Source organism: Plecotus auritus, assembly GCF_963455305.1.
Source record: "Plecotus auritus genome assembly, chromosome: 7".
Classification (NCBI taxonomy): Eukaryota; Metazoa; Chordata; class Mammalia; order Chiroptera; family Vespertilionidae; genus Plecotus; species Plecotus auritus.
This window is the reverse complement of record NC_137774.1, coordinates 103,690,364-103,711,426: the sequence shown is the minus strand read 5'-3', so window position 1 is coordinate 103,711,426 and position 21,063 is coordinate 103,690,364. Positions and strand designations below refer to the sequence as shown.

The 21,063-nt window shown below is 37.6% G+C and overlaps 1 protein-coding gene and 1 pseudogene across 3 annotated transcripts in view; one reads left to right on the top strand and one right to left on the bottom strand.

The window, feature by feature from the left end:
* Positions 1 to 21,063, bottom strand: part of DTWD2 (DTW domain containing 2) — a gene marked incomplete at its 5' end in the record, with an annotated part of 95,043 nt that overhangs the window by 50,074 nt on the left and 23,906 nt on the right. For both annotated transcript variants that reach the window (XM_080678722.1, XM_080678723.1), the window contains 2 exons: positions 8,939 to 9,131; positions 11,583 to 11,677. In XM_080678722.1, the coding sequence (XP_080534848.1) occupies positions 8,939 to 9,131; positions 11,583 to 11,677 (288 nt within the window). The remainder of the gene's footprint in view (positions 1 to 8,938; positions 9,132 to 11,582; positions 11,678 to 21,063) is intronic.
* LOC308253338 (large ribosomal subunit protein uL18-like) lies at positions 12,960 to 13,855 on the top strand (annotated as a pseudogene). Its single transcript has one exon. The product of its transcript is annotated as a large ribosomal subunit protein uL18-like (transcript).

Genomic DNA, 21,063 nt, shown 5'->3' with positions numbered 1-21,063 from the left:
TCTTGTTGGATGGTTTCCTTTAGTATTATGTAGTGACCTTTGTTGTTTCTTGTGATGGCCTTCATTTTGAAGTCTATTTTGTCAGATGTGAGTATTGCTACTCTAGCTTTGTTTTTTTCTATTTGCATGGAAAATTTTTTTCCATCCCTTCACTTTCATCCAGTGTGTGTCTTTTGTTTTGAGGTGGGTCTCTTGTAGATAGCATATAGCTGGGTCGTTTTTGTATCCATTCAGCTACCCTACACCTTTTGATAGGAGCATTTAATCCATTTACATTTAGGGTTATTATTGAGAAGTACTTATTTATAGCCATTTTAATTCTGCATGGCTAGGTTTCTCTCTGTTTCTTCTTCTCAGCAATCCCTTACAGCAACCCCTTTAGCATTTCTTATACTGCTGGCTTGGTGGTGAACTCCTTTAGCCTTTTTTGTCTGGGAAGCTCTTTATTTGACCATCTATTTTGAATGATAGCCTTGCTGGATATAGTAATCTTGGTCTCATATCCTTGCTTTCCATTACCTTCAGTACTTGATGCAATTCCCTTCTGGCCTATAGAGTTTCTGATGAGAAATCAGGTGTCAGCCTTATGGAAACTCCTTTGTAAGTAAGAGTTTTCTTTTTTCTTGCTGCCTTTAAGATTCTCTCATTGTCTTTAACTTTTGGCATTTTAATTATGATGTGGGTCTGGATGTGGGTCTGTTTGGGCTTCTCTGTGCCTCCTGAACTTGTGTAACTTTTTCCTTTACCAGGTTAGGGAAGTTTTCTACCATTATTTCTTCAAACATGTTCTCTATCCCTTCCTCCCTTTCTGCCTCTTCTAGCACACCTGCTATTCTAATATTGTTACGTTTCACATTGTCCCACAGCTCCCTTAAGCTGTCCTCGTTTTTTAATTGTTTTTTTTCTTTTTGGTTCTCTAATTGAGTGATATTTTTAACTCTTGTCTTCTAATTCACTGATTCGATCCTCAACTTCCCCTAATCTGCTGTGTATTCCTTCCAAAGTGTTCTTGTGTTCTTTGTGTTATGTCATTCTTTATCTCAGACTGTTCTTTTTGCATAGTTACTAATCTTTTTTCATACCGTTGAGCATTTTTAACATCATTACTCTGAACTCAGTTTCAGATAAATTTCTTATCTCTGCTTCATTTATCTCTTCTTCTGGAGAATTCTCTAGTTCTTTCACTGGGGGTTGTTTCTTTGTTTCCTCATTTTGGTTGTCTGCTTGGGTTTGTGACTATGTATTAGGCAGATCCTCTACACCTCTCCATCTCTAGTGCAGGACAGGGTTAAAGGCTGTTTCTGACAAACTGGATCAGTCAAAAACTAAAAGCCTCCAGAGACCACCTCTGTCTATAGACTAATAGGGATCGGACTTGAATTACCCCAAGGCAATCATCCTCAGGTGTATCGAGAGTTTTTTCAACAGGGTGGGGCAGTAATTGTTACTTTTAATCTCTTCAGTGGCCTCAGGGCAAGGTGTTTTTCAATAAGATGTGTTGACTGTCTTTTCCCCAGGCAAGGCAGATGTCTCTGTGGAAAAGATGTCCTCCACTGCGTGAGGGAATGACTGAGCCCAGGAAACTTGGGGTGTCTGCCTTCTGAGCTCTATCCCCCGAGTCACCAGTCCTGGGTTCTGCTCTCACAGCTCCAGTCCATTTCATCCTCCCTCTGCCAGTGCACAAGGTGGGTGGCTCCATAGGGAATTTTGTGCGTTGGCCCTTTAAGACGGTGCCAGAACTTTCAGCTGCCACTCCCTGGAGACAGGACCCCACTGCTTTTCACAGCTAGATGTTATGTGGGTACCCTCCTCAGTTTGGTGCTCTCTGCTGGGGAGCCCAGCTTCGGGATTAGATCCCAGAGTTCTCAGTGGCACCCCCCACAGCTGAGATATCTCTCTGGGAGTTCAGTTGCCGTCTGTGGGTGCCTGGCCAGACCTTTCGCACCTCCGACCCTCCTACCAGTCTCTATTCAGTCTCCACCTTCGGTCCTTGGGTATCAGGGTTCTCTCCTGTGAGTTTTCCATTGATTATTCAGGAAGCCTTTCTGTATTTCAGTTGTAATTCCAGCTTGTTCCTGGGAGCATGTCCGTGCAGCATCCACCTACTCTGCTGCCATTTTCAATCTTACTTTATTACATTTTTGAAAGTTTCTAAGAGAGTAGACAAAATTTCTCCATCACAAAAAAATTATAACTATGTATGGTGATGGCTGTTAAATAGACTTATTTTGGAGATTATTTTGTATTATACACAAACATCGAATCATTATGCTATACACCTAAAACCAATATAATGTTATATGTCAATTATTCCTCAATGAAAAAAATAAAAGGATAATTTTGAATTTTTCAATAGATATATAACTTAAACCAGTCCGTCATAGCTCTGTGTAGACACAAGAAAAAGTTTTCATGAAAATCTCTTAGCCAGTGAGTGTTCCCAACAGAGTTCTGCTTTTGAAGTGAGAAAAGGGGAAGTTTTAAAGGCAGTAGAACAGGAAATACAAATATCATTGAAAACAAGTTTATGAAGAAAGCCAGGAGCTTCCACAAACATTTCCATATTCACTTTGGATTTATTCCTAGCAAATGTCAAGAGTCTCCTGTGTAAAATTCCTCTGAGGGGAGAGATTCACTGCCAAATGATCTGGCTGTATTAGAAATCCAGATTAAATGGAGGCCAAGTTAATGGGTTTGCATTACAATTATTTCATTCCTTAATTAGGTAAGTATGAAGTTCACAAATAATTATGTATTTGGAAAAAAACCTATATATTTTTTCTGTAAAGAAAGCAATATTTGGATTTTAACATGTTAAGCGCCCAGCCTGTTTTGTCTTCCTGACGGAAAGTAAAGTGTCAGTCACTGGTGACTGACATGGGGTTTAACGTGTTAATTCTTATTTGTGTTTTCTTTCTGCCATTTTCTCTCATGCATATGGAGCAAAATTTTTATACTACTACAGAAATTGAATAGATCAACTAAACTAAAAGTAACAGCTAAGGCAAATTTATACAAAAAGCAGGTATATGGATATATCTATATTGAGGGGGTAGTTAAAAAAATGTCTAAATTAAGAAATAAAACCTAGTTAACTTAAACTATATTATTTATAGATTTGGAAAACTTAAACAAGAACTGACCTAGATGTTCCTTTTATACTTTTACTTTTTACTTAGTGAACAAGACTATAAGAGAGAATTATTATAATATTTATATAGAGCACTAACTTTGAATGAACCAAGAGATGTATAAAACGAGCATGTTTTTACAAGTTAATAACTGATGTGTCATAGACTGTAGCTATCTGTGAAGTTTTTGGTCTGCCAATCCATGCTTTTAAGTCATCCTCTGACAACAGCAGCCCATGTCCTTTGAGGAATTTCTTCCTGATTCTTGTAGTCCTGCTGTCAATGAGACCACCATCTACCCAACCCCAACAAAAAGACCATCAGGATTCTACCCTGAAAAGGAGAAATCATCTTTCTATTAAGATAAATACAACCAAAAGTAGACTAATCTGCTGCTTCCCACAGATATCCTCCAATAGCAGGGAAGGAGTCCATTCATGATACCAGAAAATCAAACCAAAACTCAAAAACAGAAAGCTTTATAAAAACCAGATCCAGCCAAGCCCAAAACCATTCCTACCCATCCTGAACTTCTGTTACATGACCTATATAGTTATTTTTCTGAGTTAACTTGAGCTGGATTTCTGTTATTGTCCAGGAAAGAGGCATGTTACTTATAATTTATTTGTATCCATTTATTAAAGCAAAGAAAGTCTATTATGTAATAAAATATATTTTCCAGAAAAGCTAAGGAATAGGGTTACTAATTAGCTAAAGATCATCACAAATAAGTGGGAAATTTTTCAAGAATTCAAAACTATATTAAAAATAAGCAAACCTTTTTAGTTTTATAAAAGATAGATCAGAACTTACTATACAATCATTATAATGATCAATTAAATTTTATAAACATCAAATGATATGTCTACAGTTACTTTTAAAAACCAATCCCTTTTTCAATTCAATTTACCTATATGTGTGTGGTGTGTGTGTGTGTGTGTGTGTGTGTGTGTGCGTGTGTGTGTGTATCTTTTTAGAAAGAATAAATATACATATTTTTTTTTTTGCAACAACTTCTAGAAACAAGCCATATTCAGATATTTGGACTGAATATTATAGGACATTCTAAAAAGCCATACATATTAACATTTCTAAGATGGCCCATATTTCCCACATATATTAAGATGAAACTGTCTCAAGATATATAACATGGTTTTTTTATAAATTGTGTTGGGTTTTAAATTACTATTTTCTTTGCTTCAGGTAAAAAAAAATATTTAGAAAAAGAGAGTCTTACTGGGATAAAGCTAGCAAAATTTCAAGAAGTAAAATTTGGATATCGTTTCCTTACTTTCAAAAGTTTCAGAAAAACGTAATTATACAGAGAGAGAAAGGAGGGAGAGAGGGAAGAGGGGAGAAGGCAAATATGGCATAACTAGAGGCCTGATGCATAAAAATTCATGCAAGAGTAGGCAGGCCTTCCTTTCCCCGCTGCCAGCACCGGCTCCACTCCGGCACCTGGGACCCGGGCTGGCTTCCCTCGGGCCGCCCACAGGCACCCAGGACCAGGGCTGGCTTCCCGCCAGCCCAGCTTCATCAGCAAGGATGTCCGGTCTAATTAGCATACTACACTTTTATTATTATAGATGTTACCACTTTATGGTATTTGAGGAAACTATGTATTATTCTTGAAACTTTTCTATAAGTTTTAAATGATTTCAACAAAAACATTTATAACTTAGTATCTACTCTAATGTTATTACTAGGGTAAATTATGATTTTTATAAATACATTTATTTTCTATTTTGTGAACTTTTCTTCCTATCTGCAGCCCATTTTTAAAAAATATTTTTTATTGATTTCAGAGGAAGGGAGAGGGAGAAAGATATAGAAACATCAATGATGAGAGCAAATCATTGGCTGCCCCTGCACAACCCCCACTGGGGATTGAGCCTAAAATCCGGGCATGTGCCCTGACTGGGAATCGAACCATGACTTCCTGGTTCATAGGTCGACACTCAACCACTGAGCACACCGGCTGGGCCATAGCCCATTTTTTAATTGAGATATTATCCTCACCTCTTCATTTCTAAGAACTCTAAGCTTCTGATGTCTTTATCTGATTCATAGCAGTCCAGAAAGCCATTTGCTTTTGGCCTTTAATTTAGGATGATATTTTCCCCCATGTAGTCATATCTACCTGATGTTTCTTTTTAAGTATTTTCTTTTACTTTATAGTTGTAAGATATCCATTTTAAGGTTTTAAAATATTCATTTATATTTGCTTCTAACATAGAAAAACTAAAAGAGGAGAAGGTGATAGAAATGTATGGTACAGTAAGACTGGGGCAATTATTTAGTTTACCTTTTTCCTTTTTTGCTATTCAATTTAAAGAAGAAAAATTACTTTGGTAATTATATTTTTAAATAGCTTTTAATCTTTTTTTATGTGCTTCATTCCTGCAGTAGTCATACAGTCAACACAAAATGACAGAGATGCGGACGTGGCATATCCATTCAAAATAGAAAAAAATTTCAAATATTTGCACTAAAAATTTTTCTGATGTTAACACTTTCGTTAAACTTTCTTTGTATACTGGGCAATATCTAAAAGCAATCTATAATAAAAGCGTAATATGCTAATTAGACCGACATCCTTCCAGATGAAGCCAGGGCTGCAAGGGAAGCCTGAGTCCCAGGTGCCAGAAGGAAGCCCGGGTCCCAGATGCCAGAGGGAAGCTGGTGCTGGCAGCCAGGGGTAGGAAGGCCAACTCTTGCATGAATTTCGTGCATCGGGCCTCTAGTGTGAACATAAAATTTTACCTGAAATGCACCATAATCTGACAGTATCCATGCCTTTTATGAATTGGTTCTTGTGCAACCTGGGGGATATTTTAGAAGTTGGATAGATTAACCTATAGAAGCTACTATCCTGTATAATAAATGCCCAGCGACCGACACGGCGGAAGAACCAGAACGACCAACATGACCAGAATGACCGCGGCCCCTCACCCCTGCCATCCCCACCCCCCGGTGGGCCCCCAAGCCCAATTGGGGGCCCCTACCCCAATCAGGGGTGGGGCCGGCCAGCAAACAGCATGCAGCCCCTCACCCCGGCCAGCCCTGACCCCCAGCAGTGACCCCCACCCAGACCGGGGGCCCCAATCAGGGCAGGCTGGCCAGCCCCCACCCATGCACTGGGCCTCTAATCTATATAACAAAAGACTAATATGCAAATTGACTGAATGGCAGAACAACTGGTCACTATGACATGCATTGACCACCAGGGGGCAGAAGCTCAACACAGAAGCTGCCCCCTGGTGGTCAGTGTGCTCTCACAAGGAGAATACCGCTCAGCTAGAAGCTAGGCTCACGGATGGCAAGCACAACAGCAGTGGCAGGAGCCTCTCCTGCCTCTGCAGCAGCACTAAGGATGTCCAACTGCCGGCTTAGGCCCACTCCCTGCGGGAAGCAGGCCTAAGCCATCAGTCAGACATCCCCAAAGGGCTCCCAGACTGCGAGAGGGAGCAGGCCAGGCTGAGGGGGGGTATGCTAAGTGTCCGGTCGTCCAGTCGGTCATTCAACCACTCAAAGCGTAACTTGCTAATGATATGCTAAGGCTACTCAACCACTCACTATGACGTGCACTGACCACCAGGGGGCAGACAGTTGACTGGTCAACCAGTTGCTATGACGTACCCTGACCACCAAGGGGTAGATGCTCCGACTGGTAGGACTGGAGTCCGGCCAATTAGGACTAAATGAGATGGGCTGGACATGCCCTGGAGCCCTCCCACAGTCCCTCCCTCGCTGGCCAACCTTCCGCGTTCCTCCCTGGCCCCAATCGTGCACCGGTGGGGTTCCTCGGCCTGGCCTGCACCCTCTCACAATCCAGCTGAGGGATTCCCCCCGCCCGACGTACATGAATTTCATGCCCTGGGCCTTTAGTGTGTAAATATCTTGGGTAGAAATTTTCCATTTTAGAAGCAGTATACCACTTTGGTTAAGACCACAGGCTTTGGATCTAAACTAGATAGGTTCAAATTGCAGTTCTGCTGTGAAATAGTTAAGCAAACTATTTAACATCTCTGTGCCTCAGTTTCCTCTAAGATGATAATAATACTTGACCTCATAGGATTTGGAGAAAGTTAAAACAAGCTAATACATGTAAAGTACTTGGAAGTGGGACTGGCCCATTCAAAGCACTCACCACATTAACTATTCTTGAGACTTAAAACTTATTGATACTCCATGGGTAGAAAGCAAAACAAATTCCAAATTATATCAGTGCTCTAAATATAAGAACATGTAAACCCAAAGTTGTAGGATACAATGAAAGTTATACTAAGAAGAAATATTGCAGCCTCCTTTCCCTTTATTATAAAGAAGAAACACAAACCTTAACAAATGAATGTAGTACTCTTAGTACAAATCTTAAAAATCAGAAAAAATAAGCTGAAAAGGGCAAAAGAAACTGATCAAGATACAAGCTCAAATTAATGAAATGAGAATAAAGTGTAACAGCTATTAAAACAATCTAAAGTCTAATACTTTTTAAAGTGCGATAAAACAGATAAACCTCTTTTGAGTCTGTTCATGGAAAAAAATATGTGTATGTTATGTTGGTTTACATATGATTAGAAGGAAGAAAGGAATATTTTTAAGTTAATGTAAGTAGTAAAGAATATATAAAAAGCCCTAGCCAGTTTGGCTCCAATGGATAGAGCATCGGCCTGTGGAACAATGGGTCCTGGATTTGATTCCGGCCAAAGGCATGTACCTCTGTTGCAGGCTCCTCCCCAGCTGAGACCCTGGTCGGGGCTTGTGTGGGAGGCAACCAATTGATGTGTTTCTCTCACATCGATTTTTGTCTCTGTCTTTCCTTCTCTCTTCCACTCTCCCTAAAATCAATGGAAAAATATCCTTGGGTAAGGATTTTTTTAAAAAAAAAGTCATGATAAGCAAATATCAACATAAAAAATAAAATAAAGAATACATAAAGGCATATGGCAACCAATTTAACTCAAGGGAAAGAAATAATTCCCTAGAAAAGATAAAAGTGATTAAAAACTGAACCAAATAGAATTAGAAAGCTTGAATAATACCTATAAAAGAGTTTGAAAGAATTTAAAACAGGACAAGGTTTTGTCAATGAGTTCTATCTAATTTTTACAGAGCAAGGAATTCTAATATTATTTACACTATCCCAGACCACAGAAAAATACTAAAATCTCTCCTATTTGGTGAAGTTAACATCATCTTAGTATACTGACAATAAAAGTACAAAAAACATATAGTAATTCAATGTCATAAAATAAAACATAAGCTTCAGCAATATGTAAAAAGGATTACATAATATGACCAAGTAGAGTTCATTCCTGAAACACGAGAATGGTTCAATAGTAGGATATGTATATCATCATTAATTACACCAACAAATTGAAGGAAAAATCATATGCTTATAATAAATACAAAAAAGTCTTTCATAAAAATTTAGTTACCAAATAAAAGTATTCAAACATAATAATTCTTAATAAAAACATTAATACATAAATAATCCTTGGACTTCTCTAATTAAATGTCTGAGAAACTCTTAATATAGCAAAATGCCTAAACCATGATAAAGTTAGGCAGTGGGAATTGAGAAAGGACAAATTTGAAATTTTCTATACATATATCTCAAACCTATGCCCCTCCACACACACACACACACACACACACACACACACACACACACACACACACAGAAGCATGCACATATTTATGTATACATTCACCTATACAAAAACCACAAAATTATATGTATCCCCTTACAAACAACATATATAACATACATAATAATACATTTGTCTTTATTCTATGTTTACCTGTTTGGGCAGTCGGAACAAGGAATTCTTATAGAAAATGTCCTTAGCCTGGCTCCATGTACCATCGATGATGATGATTGTGGAAGGATAAGTAGGAGAATCTAATATAAACTCTTCCAAATTAGCAGCTTCAGCCCCTGGATATAATATTAATGTACCAGACTTCCGACAAACAGTTGAAAGTTCAGGATCTCTAAAAAAAATGTTTTTTTAATCTTTATTACCTTGTGGGGTAACAAAAAGTTTTATTATTCTTACTGAACTTCATTCCAAAATATATATTAAACCATTTGGGACTGAAGATGTATAACAAGATAGCCTCTGTCTACTCTACAGCAAACAAAACAAGCTTGAGGGGAAAGGAGACAAAGAGTCAATTAAAGACAATAAATGGCATCTTCTTCAAACCAGTAAAAGGCATCTACAAAAATGTATGGCCCATTTCATATTTGACAATGTTCTTTGAGATTGGGATCAAGGTAAAGATGTTGGCTTTCACCACTCCTAATAATATTGTATTGAAGGTCCTAATTATTGCAATAAGGCAAGGAAAAAAAAGGCATAAAAAATTTGAAAGAAGTATAAACAACCCTATTTGTATATGCTAATGCTACTTACACAGAAAGTCCTAGAGAATATACAAAACAATTTCTACAACTAACAAATGAACGTACAAAGTTACTGGATATAGGGTTGATACGCAAAACCCAATTGTTTAAAAAAACACACAAAAGAAACCCCAAAAGTTTTCTTATACAATAGAGGCAAAAAGTTAAAAATAAGTATTTTTAACTTCTATTTATAAAGGATACCAAAAGTAATGCCTCATAATCATTCCCCTATGTTTATATCACATACTCTAGGAGAAGTTTAAATTAATATTACCAGAGTAATATTAAATCAATAATCTTAATGAGCTTTAAAATCCATCAGTGAATAATAGTTTACTGAGTAAGCACTATATTAGGCACCATGGAAAAAACTGAACTACTTAATGGGCTCAAAATGGGATAAGCTATTTGTAAAAGTGTCAAGCTTCTCATCCCCAAGCACATTCATAGAGGGGGTTATATAGCCAAAATGTCAGAGATGGCCCAAGTAGTTTCCATTTCTACCACCATAGGTGGTCATCACTTTTGCAATAAAATAACCTAGATCCAAGCTGAGAGATTATGTAGGACCCTATTCCACCTATATATCCACATCCACCCAAGAATTATAGAGGAACTATCATAAAGAGCCTCTGTGTGAAAGAAGTGTCACAGTGTAAATGATGTTGCTGCTCCCCATGTGATAAGCTCTGGATCTTGCTTCCATTCAAAGCAAAACAGCAAAATTCCCAATAGCAGCACCACGCACAGAGCAAATTTCTCCTCTGCGGGCAAGGCTATGCAAAAACTACAACACAAACTTCTATATGAGAAAAGCGTGCCTAACCAACAGTTTCAGAGAAAAGAAAAATATTATTAGATAAAGTTCTAATATGATGTTATTTTCATTATATGAAGCTAAATTATAAAGGAAGCTAAAATAATTAAGTAAGGAAAAAGCCTGGCCAATTCCCTGGGCTTCATGCTAGTACAAGTCTTACTTAGCATTTTCCTAAGTGACCTGAAAATGAAATCTCCATATTTTCATGAGAAATTAAATTTTCCATCAAAAGATATATTTAATTGTGTAGACAGGATCAAAGTAATTTGAAGGCTTTGTGAATGGGTAGAAAAGCAACACAGATGATTCAAAGGTATAAAAAGACTTGTAGAAAATTTAAATATACTGTATATAGCATATAACATATATTTATAATGGTTTATGTAATACAATGTAAAATAAGATCCAAGAACATTATAGATCTGTCAATAAGATATCAACTAATGGTAGCTGCACATAAAAATACTGGGCCTCAGCAAAAAGAACATTTAAAAAAAAATTTTTTTTTTTAATTTCAGAGAGGAAGGGAGAGGAATAAAGAGATAGAAACATCAATGAGAGAGAAACATCATCGATCAGCTATCTCCTGCACACCTCCTACTGGGGACTGAGCCCTCAACCCAAGCATGTGCCCTGAGCAGGAACTGAACCATGATACCCTGGTTCATAGGTCGATGCTCAATCACTGAGCAACATCTGCCAAGCAAAAAATAACAGTTTAAATATGACAGGAGATTGTGTTTTATACTTAAAAAAAATAGATGATGTGCCTATAACTAGGATACTAAATATAGTTCTAGTCACTGTATGTTAAAAAGCCTTAATGAGCTAGAAATACATATGTGTTTACTTATATAAATATATCTCATATATAATGTAAAAAAATAAAAATATGGAACTAAATACAACTACCTTACCATCTAAACAAAAATGAAATAAACAGTAAATATATGTCTTTTGGCTCGATATATATTAGTATGCAATTTGGATAATGCTATCATTCCTTTGTTTATTCCACTTTGCTCTGTTTTAGGAAAGTGTTTTCGTTTATGTTTTGCTTTATCTTGTATTATTTTGAGAGAAAAGGCAGAACTTAATTTTTTTTACCACTTCCAATGTACCACATTCTGGGTCTAAAGGGTAAGTTTAAAGAAATCATTTTTAAAGATCTATGGAGAAAAATCATTTTAAGTTGCCCTAAAAGTTAATTTACCTTTCTTCACTAAAACGACGACCAATCTTGACTTTACACTTGTCCTGGGGGAGGCATGCTGCTAGTAGAGGAACTGTCCGCAACACTTTGCTTTCCTTTAATTAAAAAATTAATTAAACTGTAGATTTTTACTTAGACAAACACACTTTTAAAACTTTATAATGAACATTTGATTCCTAACATTATACAGAATTTTCACAAGTCTTTTACTGCAGACCACAGTTTAATAAAAAGAACTACCACTTTTCTGCTTTATCAGTAGTAAATCTACTACAAGTATACATTTTTATTCTACTTGGGTATATTTAAAGGTTTATTGATCAAAACAAGATAATATTAAATCATAATTAAAATTATGAAAAATATAAATTTGTGTTTAACTAAATTGAATCATTTATTCTGACAAACTTTTTATTCCATTAGTAATTACCTGAAGATAATTGCCTAGATCTTTATGCTCAGAAAGCAAGGAAGATTTCAAAAAACAAAACGATGGAGGATATCAATGACACATAGAAGCCAATCTTAAGAGCTCCCAATGGCCAAAATGGAACAATATGAGCAACAAAATAAGTTAACATAGTATTTGAATTATAACCCAAAGTATAAAATAAGAGTCCAGATTTATATAAATAAGTAGGAGAAAAGAAACAGGAGAATTCCAACTAATAATGTAAATACTTGCCACTGCAGGAGGTGGAGCTTAATCTCTCCCTCCCACTTGAGTATGGGCTGAATTTATGGCCTTACTTCCAAAGAATAATGAGTATAGAAATGGAAGAAAAATATCTTTTAAAGTGGAAAAATCTGGTGACCATATTTGTAAATCCCATTAACTATCACAAGTGGTTTTTTTAATGTCCTAGCATCTAACACTAAAAACCCTTTCTTGTTGTCACAGGAATTCTATCCTTAATCCCAGTAGAGCCAGGTGATTAGCTATTCTGCATTAGCCTGCATTTATCTTGGTGATTTTGATCTATAGTGCTCAGTCATTCTCTGGCTCCTCGGATCCAACTGGGAATGTCATGTTTGATCGAATATATAACAGAGCCCCTCTCTAATCGGTGTACCTACACACAACCCAATATTATCTTTATCAATTTACATAATCATGCTTATATAGATCCTTGCAGTGAATAATTTATTTTTGTGTATGTGAAATAATGAAATATTATTTATTTTACTTTGGGAATATCATTTACCTAGCAAATTAATACACAAAACAGTAATGTTACATATGAATTTACTAAAATAATTAAAAATAAATAAATTTATAATTATTTGTTAACACAAATGAAAAGTATTGTATTTCCCCTCACCCCCACTGGAGCAATGCTGGACCAGAGCTGCAGACACAAGCCTCTCTTCCGCAGGATGGGGTTTGTTAAAGTTGTCAAAAATAAGGCCTACTTCAAGAGATACCAAGTGAGATTTAGAAGATGATGAGAGAGTAAAACTGATTCCTGGAAATACTCGGTAATCTAGGATAAAAATAAATACAACACACCCAAATACAGAATAACAGTTCGGGTAACGAACAGACACATAATTTTTCAGACTGCTTATGCCCATCTGAAAGAAGATATGATAGTTGTGTAGCTTATGCTCATAAACTCCCAAAGCATGGGGTGCAGGTTGGCCTGACAAATTATGCTGCAGCACACTGTACAGGCCTGCTGCTGGCCCACAGGCTTCCCATAGGTTTCCCCTGGACAGGATCTGTGAGGGCTAAATGTAGGTGTCAGAGACGAATATAATGTGGAAAGCACTGATGGTAAACCTGGTACCTTCTCCTGCTATTTGAGTGCAGGGCTTGCCAGAACTCTACTAGAAATAAAGTTTTTGGGTCCCTAAAGGGAGCTGTGAAAGGAGACTGGTCTATCCCTCACAGTTCCAAATGATTCCCTGGTTATGATTCAGAAAGCAAGGAATTCAATGCAGAAGTACATCAGAAGCACATCATGGGTCAGAACATTGCAGAATATATGCATTACCTAATGGAAGAAGAAGATGCTTACAAGAAACAATTCTCTCAGTACATAAAAAAAAAACAAAAAAAACAAAACATAACTCCAAACATGATGGAGGAGAAATATAAGAAAGCTCATGCTGCTATAGGAGAGAAACCAGTCTATGAGAAGAAGCCTAAGAAAGAAGTTAAAAATAAAAGGTGGAACTGTCTCAAAATGTCTCTTGCCCAGAAGAAAGATCAGGTAGCTCAGAAGAAGGCAAGCTTCCTCAGAGCTCAGGAACGGGCTGCTGAGAGCTAATAAACCAAGTCATAATTTTCTATAAAGATTTTTCAGATACAGACAATAATATATTTATTGATCAAACAGCAAAACAAAAGTATTGTCGTAACAGTATTCACCATTCACCACCACACACACACACACACACACACCCTTTAGGGACATTTTTGTGTGTACTTTCTCTCCTGGGTTCCTGAATTATTGATTAAAATAATAATAAATTATTATTGAAAAATAAATTTAAAGATGCTGAGAGTAGCTAAATTCATCTACCTAATAAAAAGTAGGAAAAGAAAATAGGAGATTAAGCATTTTCTGGGATTTTTTCAAGAACATGTAGCAAGCTGGAGTTCTAAGGAAACATGAAAACAGCAATTTGGAGCAGTTAATAATATAAATGCAACTAAGAGGAGACAGGTGAGAGAGGGCATTTGAGGACATTTTACAGTGTTTCATACTGTTTTCCTACCTCTAGACCAGTGGTCGGCAAACTCATTAGTCAACAGAGCCAAATATCAACAGTACAACGATTGAAATTTCTTTTGAGAGCCAAATTTTTTAAACTTAAACTTCTTCTAATGCCACTTCTTGAAAATAGACTCGCCCAGGCCATGGTATTTGGTGGAAGAGCCACACTCAAGGGGTCAAAGAGCCGCATGTGGCTTCCAAGCGCAGTTTGCCGACCACTGCTCTAGACCATCACTAGGAGACTTTGACACACACTAAAATCACTTTTCCAACTTTTGACACATATGTCAAATTAAAAAGTGCCAAAAATTTATAATGTTCTCCAATTACTTCCCTATACCACTTCCAGAGGCAATCACTTTGTTTTAGTTATATCTTTTAGTATTGATCTCCATATTTCTAAATAATGTGTGTTTTGCTTTGTCATATTAATAATTTATCAATTATCTACATACTACCATTATCATAATAGCTAACTTTAATGTACATAATTCAAAATGCATTTTATAAATATATTACTATGCACAATAAACCAGTAAAGAAGTTTATTACTATGCACAATAAACCAGTAAAGAAGTTTATCTTTTAACATGACCATTTTACTAATGACAAAAGTGAAAACAGGGAGGTTAATTAACTTGCCCAGGGTTACAGAGTTTACAGTTATTAAGGATTTAAACTCAAACAATCTGGCTTCTGAGCCCTTACTCTTAACTACTTGCCCTTTATAACTACAGCATCTCATAATAAATGAGGATTCAGCTTTCTGACATCACCCCTTACCCTCATGTCTAATTTTTTTTTTAATCTTCACCCAAGGACATGTTTTGTTTTGTCTTGTGCTCTTACTTGATTTTAGAGAAAGGAAGGGAAAGAGAAAGAGAGAAACATCCATCGGCTACTTCCCATATGTGCCCTCCCATATGTGCCCCGACAGGGAATTGAACCTGCAACCTGAGTATGTGCCCTGACCAATAATCGAGCCTGCCACCTTTCGGTGTAAGGATGACACTTCAACCAACTGAGCCACACTTTCCAGAGCTTCTAATATTTTTAATTAAATCAATAAACAGTGTTTATATCAGTATGGCTACATATCCATTGTTCACAAATGGCCAAGCAGTTTAACATTTCTTTTTTGTAAAGCTTTTTTGAGAGACTGTCTTGTTTTCATTCTTAAGTAATTTTCTACATATATATACCTACTCTTTGAAATGCTCCATCATATCTCCTCCATATCATCGATACCACTAAGTCTCCTTTTCCCAAAGCCACCTCCTAGCACTTATCCAAATGGTTTTCAATCACTTTTTAGAGAGAGTCATCAAATTGGTATATTCTTTTATTGAAAACAGTGTACTGAGATTGAGCACAAGCAACTCAGTGTTATTGAGATAAATTAAGATTGGAAAATACCTCGGGCAATAATGAAAACAATATGGATGTACTTATATACACATAAAATACATCTGGAGCACACAATTATGCACTGATTACCTAAATTGTGAATTAACAGTGAAAGGAAGAAAAGAAGGGAGGAAGAAGGGAGGGAAGGAGGGAGGATTTGAAAACATTAAAGTTGCCACAAATCAATGAAAACACCTACATTTTAAAAGTCATCTATGTCTGGAAGCACATAATAATAAAAAGATACCATACTGTGTATACTGTAAAATGATAATAGCATTCACCATCTAAAGTTAAGCTTTAGTCAAAACTGTTATGGCCAGTAAGCTATCATTTTATGTAAATTTGAGCTGCACACTGTTGTAAGTTTAAATGTAACAAAATAATGCTAGTGACCAAACTGTCACCGTCCTGAGCAAAATATGCTATTGCTAACACTGGAAAAAAAAGGTTGCCCAATAAATGGAATATTTAACAATTTGTAATTAAAGAATAAATGTTTCATCATTTGGAAAAGGAAATAGACAGATTAATATCTTTTATATCTTTGTTAAAGTCTTCAATTGGTAGGCTTAGGAAAGTTTTTAAAAAATTAGTCCTTCAAAAGCCTGGTTCAATCTATGATGTCCTGAGTTCCTAAATGCTGTAACAGTTTACACTGAACCCATTTGGTAACTTACAATGACTAGTTTTGTTTTAATATAATTTTTGGTTGTCTAGGACCACCTTCCCTTCCCTCTTTGTTACTACAGTTAATCAAGAGTTACAAAAAAAAGTTACAAACACATAAACATGCGTACACTTCCTAATATAGGAGAGTATTAATTAGAAACTCTTTTTGTTTTGAAACATTGCAGAATATATGTATTACCTAATGGAATTACCTCTGAAACTCTTTTTGTTATATAAAATATATTTGTTCTATTCATTGAAAAACAAAAAAATTATTTTATACATTCATTTTATGACACTGAAATGCAGAGAGTGGTCTCCAGTCAGGATGACAGAGTAGGTAAAGGCAGTACTCACCTCCTTTCACAATCACATCAAACTTACAACTACACTACAAAACAACTGTCAAGAACCACCTGAAATCTAGCTGGACAGAAGTCCAATTGCTAAGGATACACAGAAGAATCCACATTGAGACTAGTAGGAGGGGCAGACACAACCATGTGTAGTGGTTAAATATCAAGAGCCTATCTCAGCTGCAGCGGTCCCCTTGGGGAGTGAGGGGTCCCAGCCCCATATCAGCCCCAGCCCCAGCTCAGGGTTCCAGTGCCAGGAAGAGAAGTCCCTATAACTTCTGTCTGTGAAAACCAGCAGAGATTGTAGCTGAGTGAGATGGGGAGCTACAGAAGTCTCAGATGTTCCTCTTAAAGGACCCTCATGGGAACTTACTGGCTGACAGATTCACCCTGAGCTCCAGTGCTGGTGCAGCATCTTGACAGGTACCAGGGACATAGGAAAAGGAAATGAATTGTCTGAATTCAGGGTGAGGGCTGGAGGGGCAGCTTTCTCACAGACAGAAATGCTGCCAGAAACCATTGTTCCTTTATTGAGCCCTACATCCACTCAGCCTGCAGATGCAGGTGGGCACCATATCTAAATCTCCTAACATAGTTCACCCCATCTCATCCAACCTGTGGGCCCAACCAAACCTCTTCCAGTGGTTTTTCCATTACAAACAGCCTCTTCTGGCTCATGCTGTAGACTTTCTTAAAATATTTCAAAGGTTCACAAACCCAAAACAAGCAGCATGTGGCCACCCAGCCTCAGTTCACAGCTTAGCCTCTCCCAGGCACCTCCAAACCCAATACAAGTGGTAACCATCTGCAGATCACTTTGTATTTCCTATCAGGTGGCCCTAGGCAGGGCACAGGCAGTAGGTAACCTTGGACCACATGTCCCAAAAAAAGCCCAGAACCAACACACTCTGTGGCCAGTTTCAGACTACACCAAAGCACCACCACAAATGACACACGCAAGTGGCAGACTCAGCAGGCACCAGAGCCTGGGTAAAGTGAATCCTGCTCTGTAGGGTCAGACCCTACAGAACAGCTCCTCCACTATAGTTACAGCCAATCCTCACAGCCAATCAATCTGAGGATCAATCACTACCATTGACATGCCAACAGCCATAAAGGCTCAATACAACACAAGGGTACACACAACCCACACAAGGGACAAACCTAGAGCACCTGGCTCAGGTAACCAGGGAGACTGTGCCACTGGGCTCCATGGGACATCTACTACATAAAGCCACTCTACCAAGACTGGAAGACATAGCAGCTGTAGCTAAAACCTAGAAACAAACACAGGGAGGCTGCCAAAATGAGGAGACAAAAAAACATGTTCCAAGTGAAAGAACAGAACAAAACTCCAGGGAAAAAAAACCTAAACAAAATGAAGACAAACAATCTACCAAAGCAGAGTTTATAAAACTGGTTATAAAGATGCTCAGTAATCTCAGTGAGAATTCAACAAAGGCACAAGAACAAAAAAAAATGGATAAAGAAAACATAAAAAAGAACCAATCATAAATGAAGAGTAACTGAAATGAATAAATTATTGGGAATCAAAAATAGAATAAATGAAGCAAAGGATCAAATCAGCAATTTGAAAGACAAGAAAGCAGAAAACACCCAATCAGAAGAGCAAAAAAACAAACAAACCAATAATCAAAAAAAATAAGGATAGTTTAAGGGATCTCTGGGACAACATCAAGCATACCAACATTAGCATCATAGGGGTACCAGAAGGAGAAGAGTGAGAGCAAGAAATTGAAAACCTATTGGAAGAGTTAATGACGAAAATCTTCCCTAACCTGGCAAAGGAATCAGACAGACAAGCCCAGGAAGTGCAGAGAATATCAAACAACATGAACCCAAAGAGGTCCACATCAAGACACATTCTAATTAAAATCCAAAGGTTAAAGACAAAGAGAGGCTCTTAAAAGCAGCAAAACAAAAGCAGTTAGTTGCCTACAAGGGATTTCCCATAAGACTATCAGCTGATTTCTCAACAGAAACTTGGCAGGCCAGAAGGGATTGGCAAGAAAAATAAAAGTGATAAAAAAGCAAGAACCTACACCCAAGATTACTCTACCCAGCAAAGCTATCATTTAGAACCCAAGAACAGTTAAAGAGCTTTCCAGACTAGAAAAAGCTAAAGGAATTCATCACCACCAAACCAGTATTACATGAAATGTTAAACGGTCTTCTTTAAGAAGTAAAAATATACTTAAAATATCCTATATAATAAAAGTGTAATATGCAAATTGACTGAACAGCTGAACAACGGAACGACCATCCAGACAACTATATGGACAACCATCAGGGACCACACTATGACACTCACTGGCGCCAGGCCAGCCAAGGCAGGTGCAATGCGATTGGTTGGGGGCCCAGCCATCACGGGGCCTCCCTCTGTGAGAAAAGCCCAGGTCCTGGGTGCTGGTGGCCGGAGGGAAGGAAGGCCTACTCTTGTACAAATTTCATGCATTGGGGCCTCTAGTTAATAATAAAATGGCAATAACCACAACAATTACTTTAAATGTAAATGGATTAAATTCTTTAATCAAAAGCAATGGGCAGCTGAATGGATAAGAAAACAAAACCCCATATGGTGCCTCTAAGAGATTCACTTCAGATCAAATGACATACAAAGACTTAAAGGGATGGAAAAAGATATTTCATGAAAATGGAAACAAGCAAATAAAAAGAGCTGGGTAGCAATATTTATACCAGACAAATTGGACTTTAAAACAAAGGCTAGCCCTGATCAGGTGGCTCAGTTGGTTGGAGTGTTGTCCCATACACCAAAAAGGGTTGTAGGTTTTGCCAGAAGCTAATTCCAGCAGGCCATAAATGCAAGAAATTCATCAAAAGGTTGGTGGACCTTGAGCCTTCAACAAGGGCTGGAAAATACATATTACTGCCTGTTGGAAATGGCTAAGGGCATTTCCCCAAACCTGAAAAGGATGCATAAATGATTGCTTGCTGCCAGACAGCTGAGGACATTTTAATCTACATGTTATTGCCTCCTACTGGCCAAACACCTGAACAACCGTAGGCAGTTCCCCCAATCTGACAATGGATTCTGTATACCAAACCTTACCCTTTGATTCTGTATACCAAACCTTACCCTTGCTTTAGGACAATTTGTGTTAATAAAAAGCAAGGGGTCCAGAGAGACAAGAGGACTTGGTTTCTTTAGCTAAGTCTCCTCTGGCCCCCCAAATTTATGTTTCATCTCTAGACTCTAATAATTTACATGCAACCCTTCTCCTGATTCCTGAACCCTTCTAGATGCTGGACAAGACCCCCGGCAGGGTTTGATCCCTAGTCAGGGCACATATAAGAGGCAACTGATCAATGTTTCTCTCTCATATTGATGTTTCTCTCTCTCTCTCTTTCCCCCTCCTCTCTCAAAAATTAATAAACATATCACCAGGTGAGGATAAACAAATTTTTTAAAAGGCTATATAATAAGAGACAAAGAAGGACCCAGAAATTCTACTTCTAGGTATTTATCTGAAAAAAAAAAAAAAGCACTAAATTGAAAAGACATGTACATCTATATGTTTATTGTGGCATTACTTACAACAGCCAAGATATTGAAGCAACCTAAATGTCCAACAATAGATGAATAGATAAAGGAGATGTGGTTCATATACACAATGAATGGAATATGACTCAACCATAAAAAAGGACTTCTTTCCCTGGCTGGTTGCTCAGTGGTTAGAGTGACAGCTCATGGACCAATGGGTCGGGGGCTCAATTCCCGGTAAAGGGCATATTGGTTGCAGGTTTGATCATGCCCCAGGCATGAAGGAGGCAACCAATTATTATATCTCTCTCACTTGGATGTTTCTCTCTCTCTCCCTTTTTCTCTCCCTCTCTTTTGCTCCTTCCTCCCTTCCACTCTCTCTAAAAATCAATAGAAAAACAAATGCCATATGATTTCACTTATATGTGGAATCTAAAAAACAAAATACACAAACAAACAAAACAAAAACAAACATAGATACAGAGAACATTTTGACGACTGCCAGATGGAGGGGGGTTAGGGAGATAGATGAAAAGGGGGAAGGGATTAAGAAGTACAAATTGGTAGTTACAAAATAGTCATGGGGATGTAAAGCATAGCATAGGGAATCCTATCTAATACAGAGGGAATATGCTAATTAACCATCACTCCATCACAAAGATGGCTGCACCCATAGCTGAGGCCAAGTTCCCATAAGGAGCCTTAACAAGCAATCAGCAGGGACCTGAGGCTATGCCCTCCCTCACCCCCATGGGGCTTGACAGGGGACCTCAGGCCGTGTCCCCCACCCGGTAGGGCTT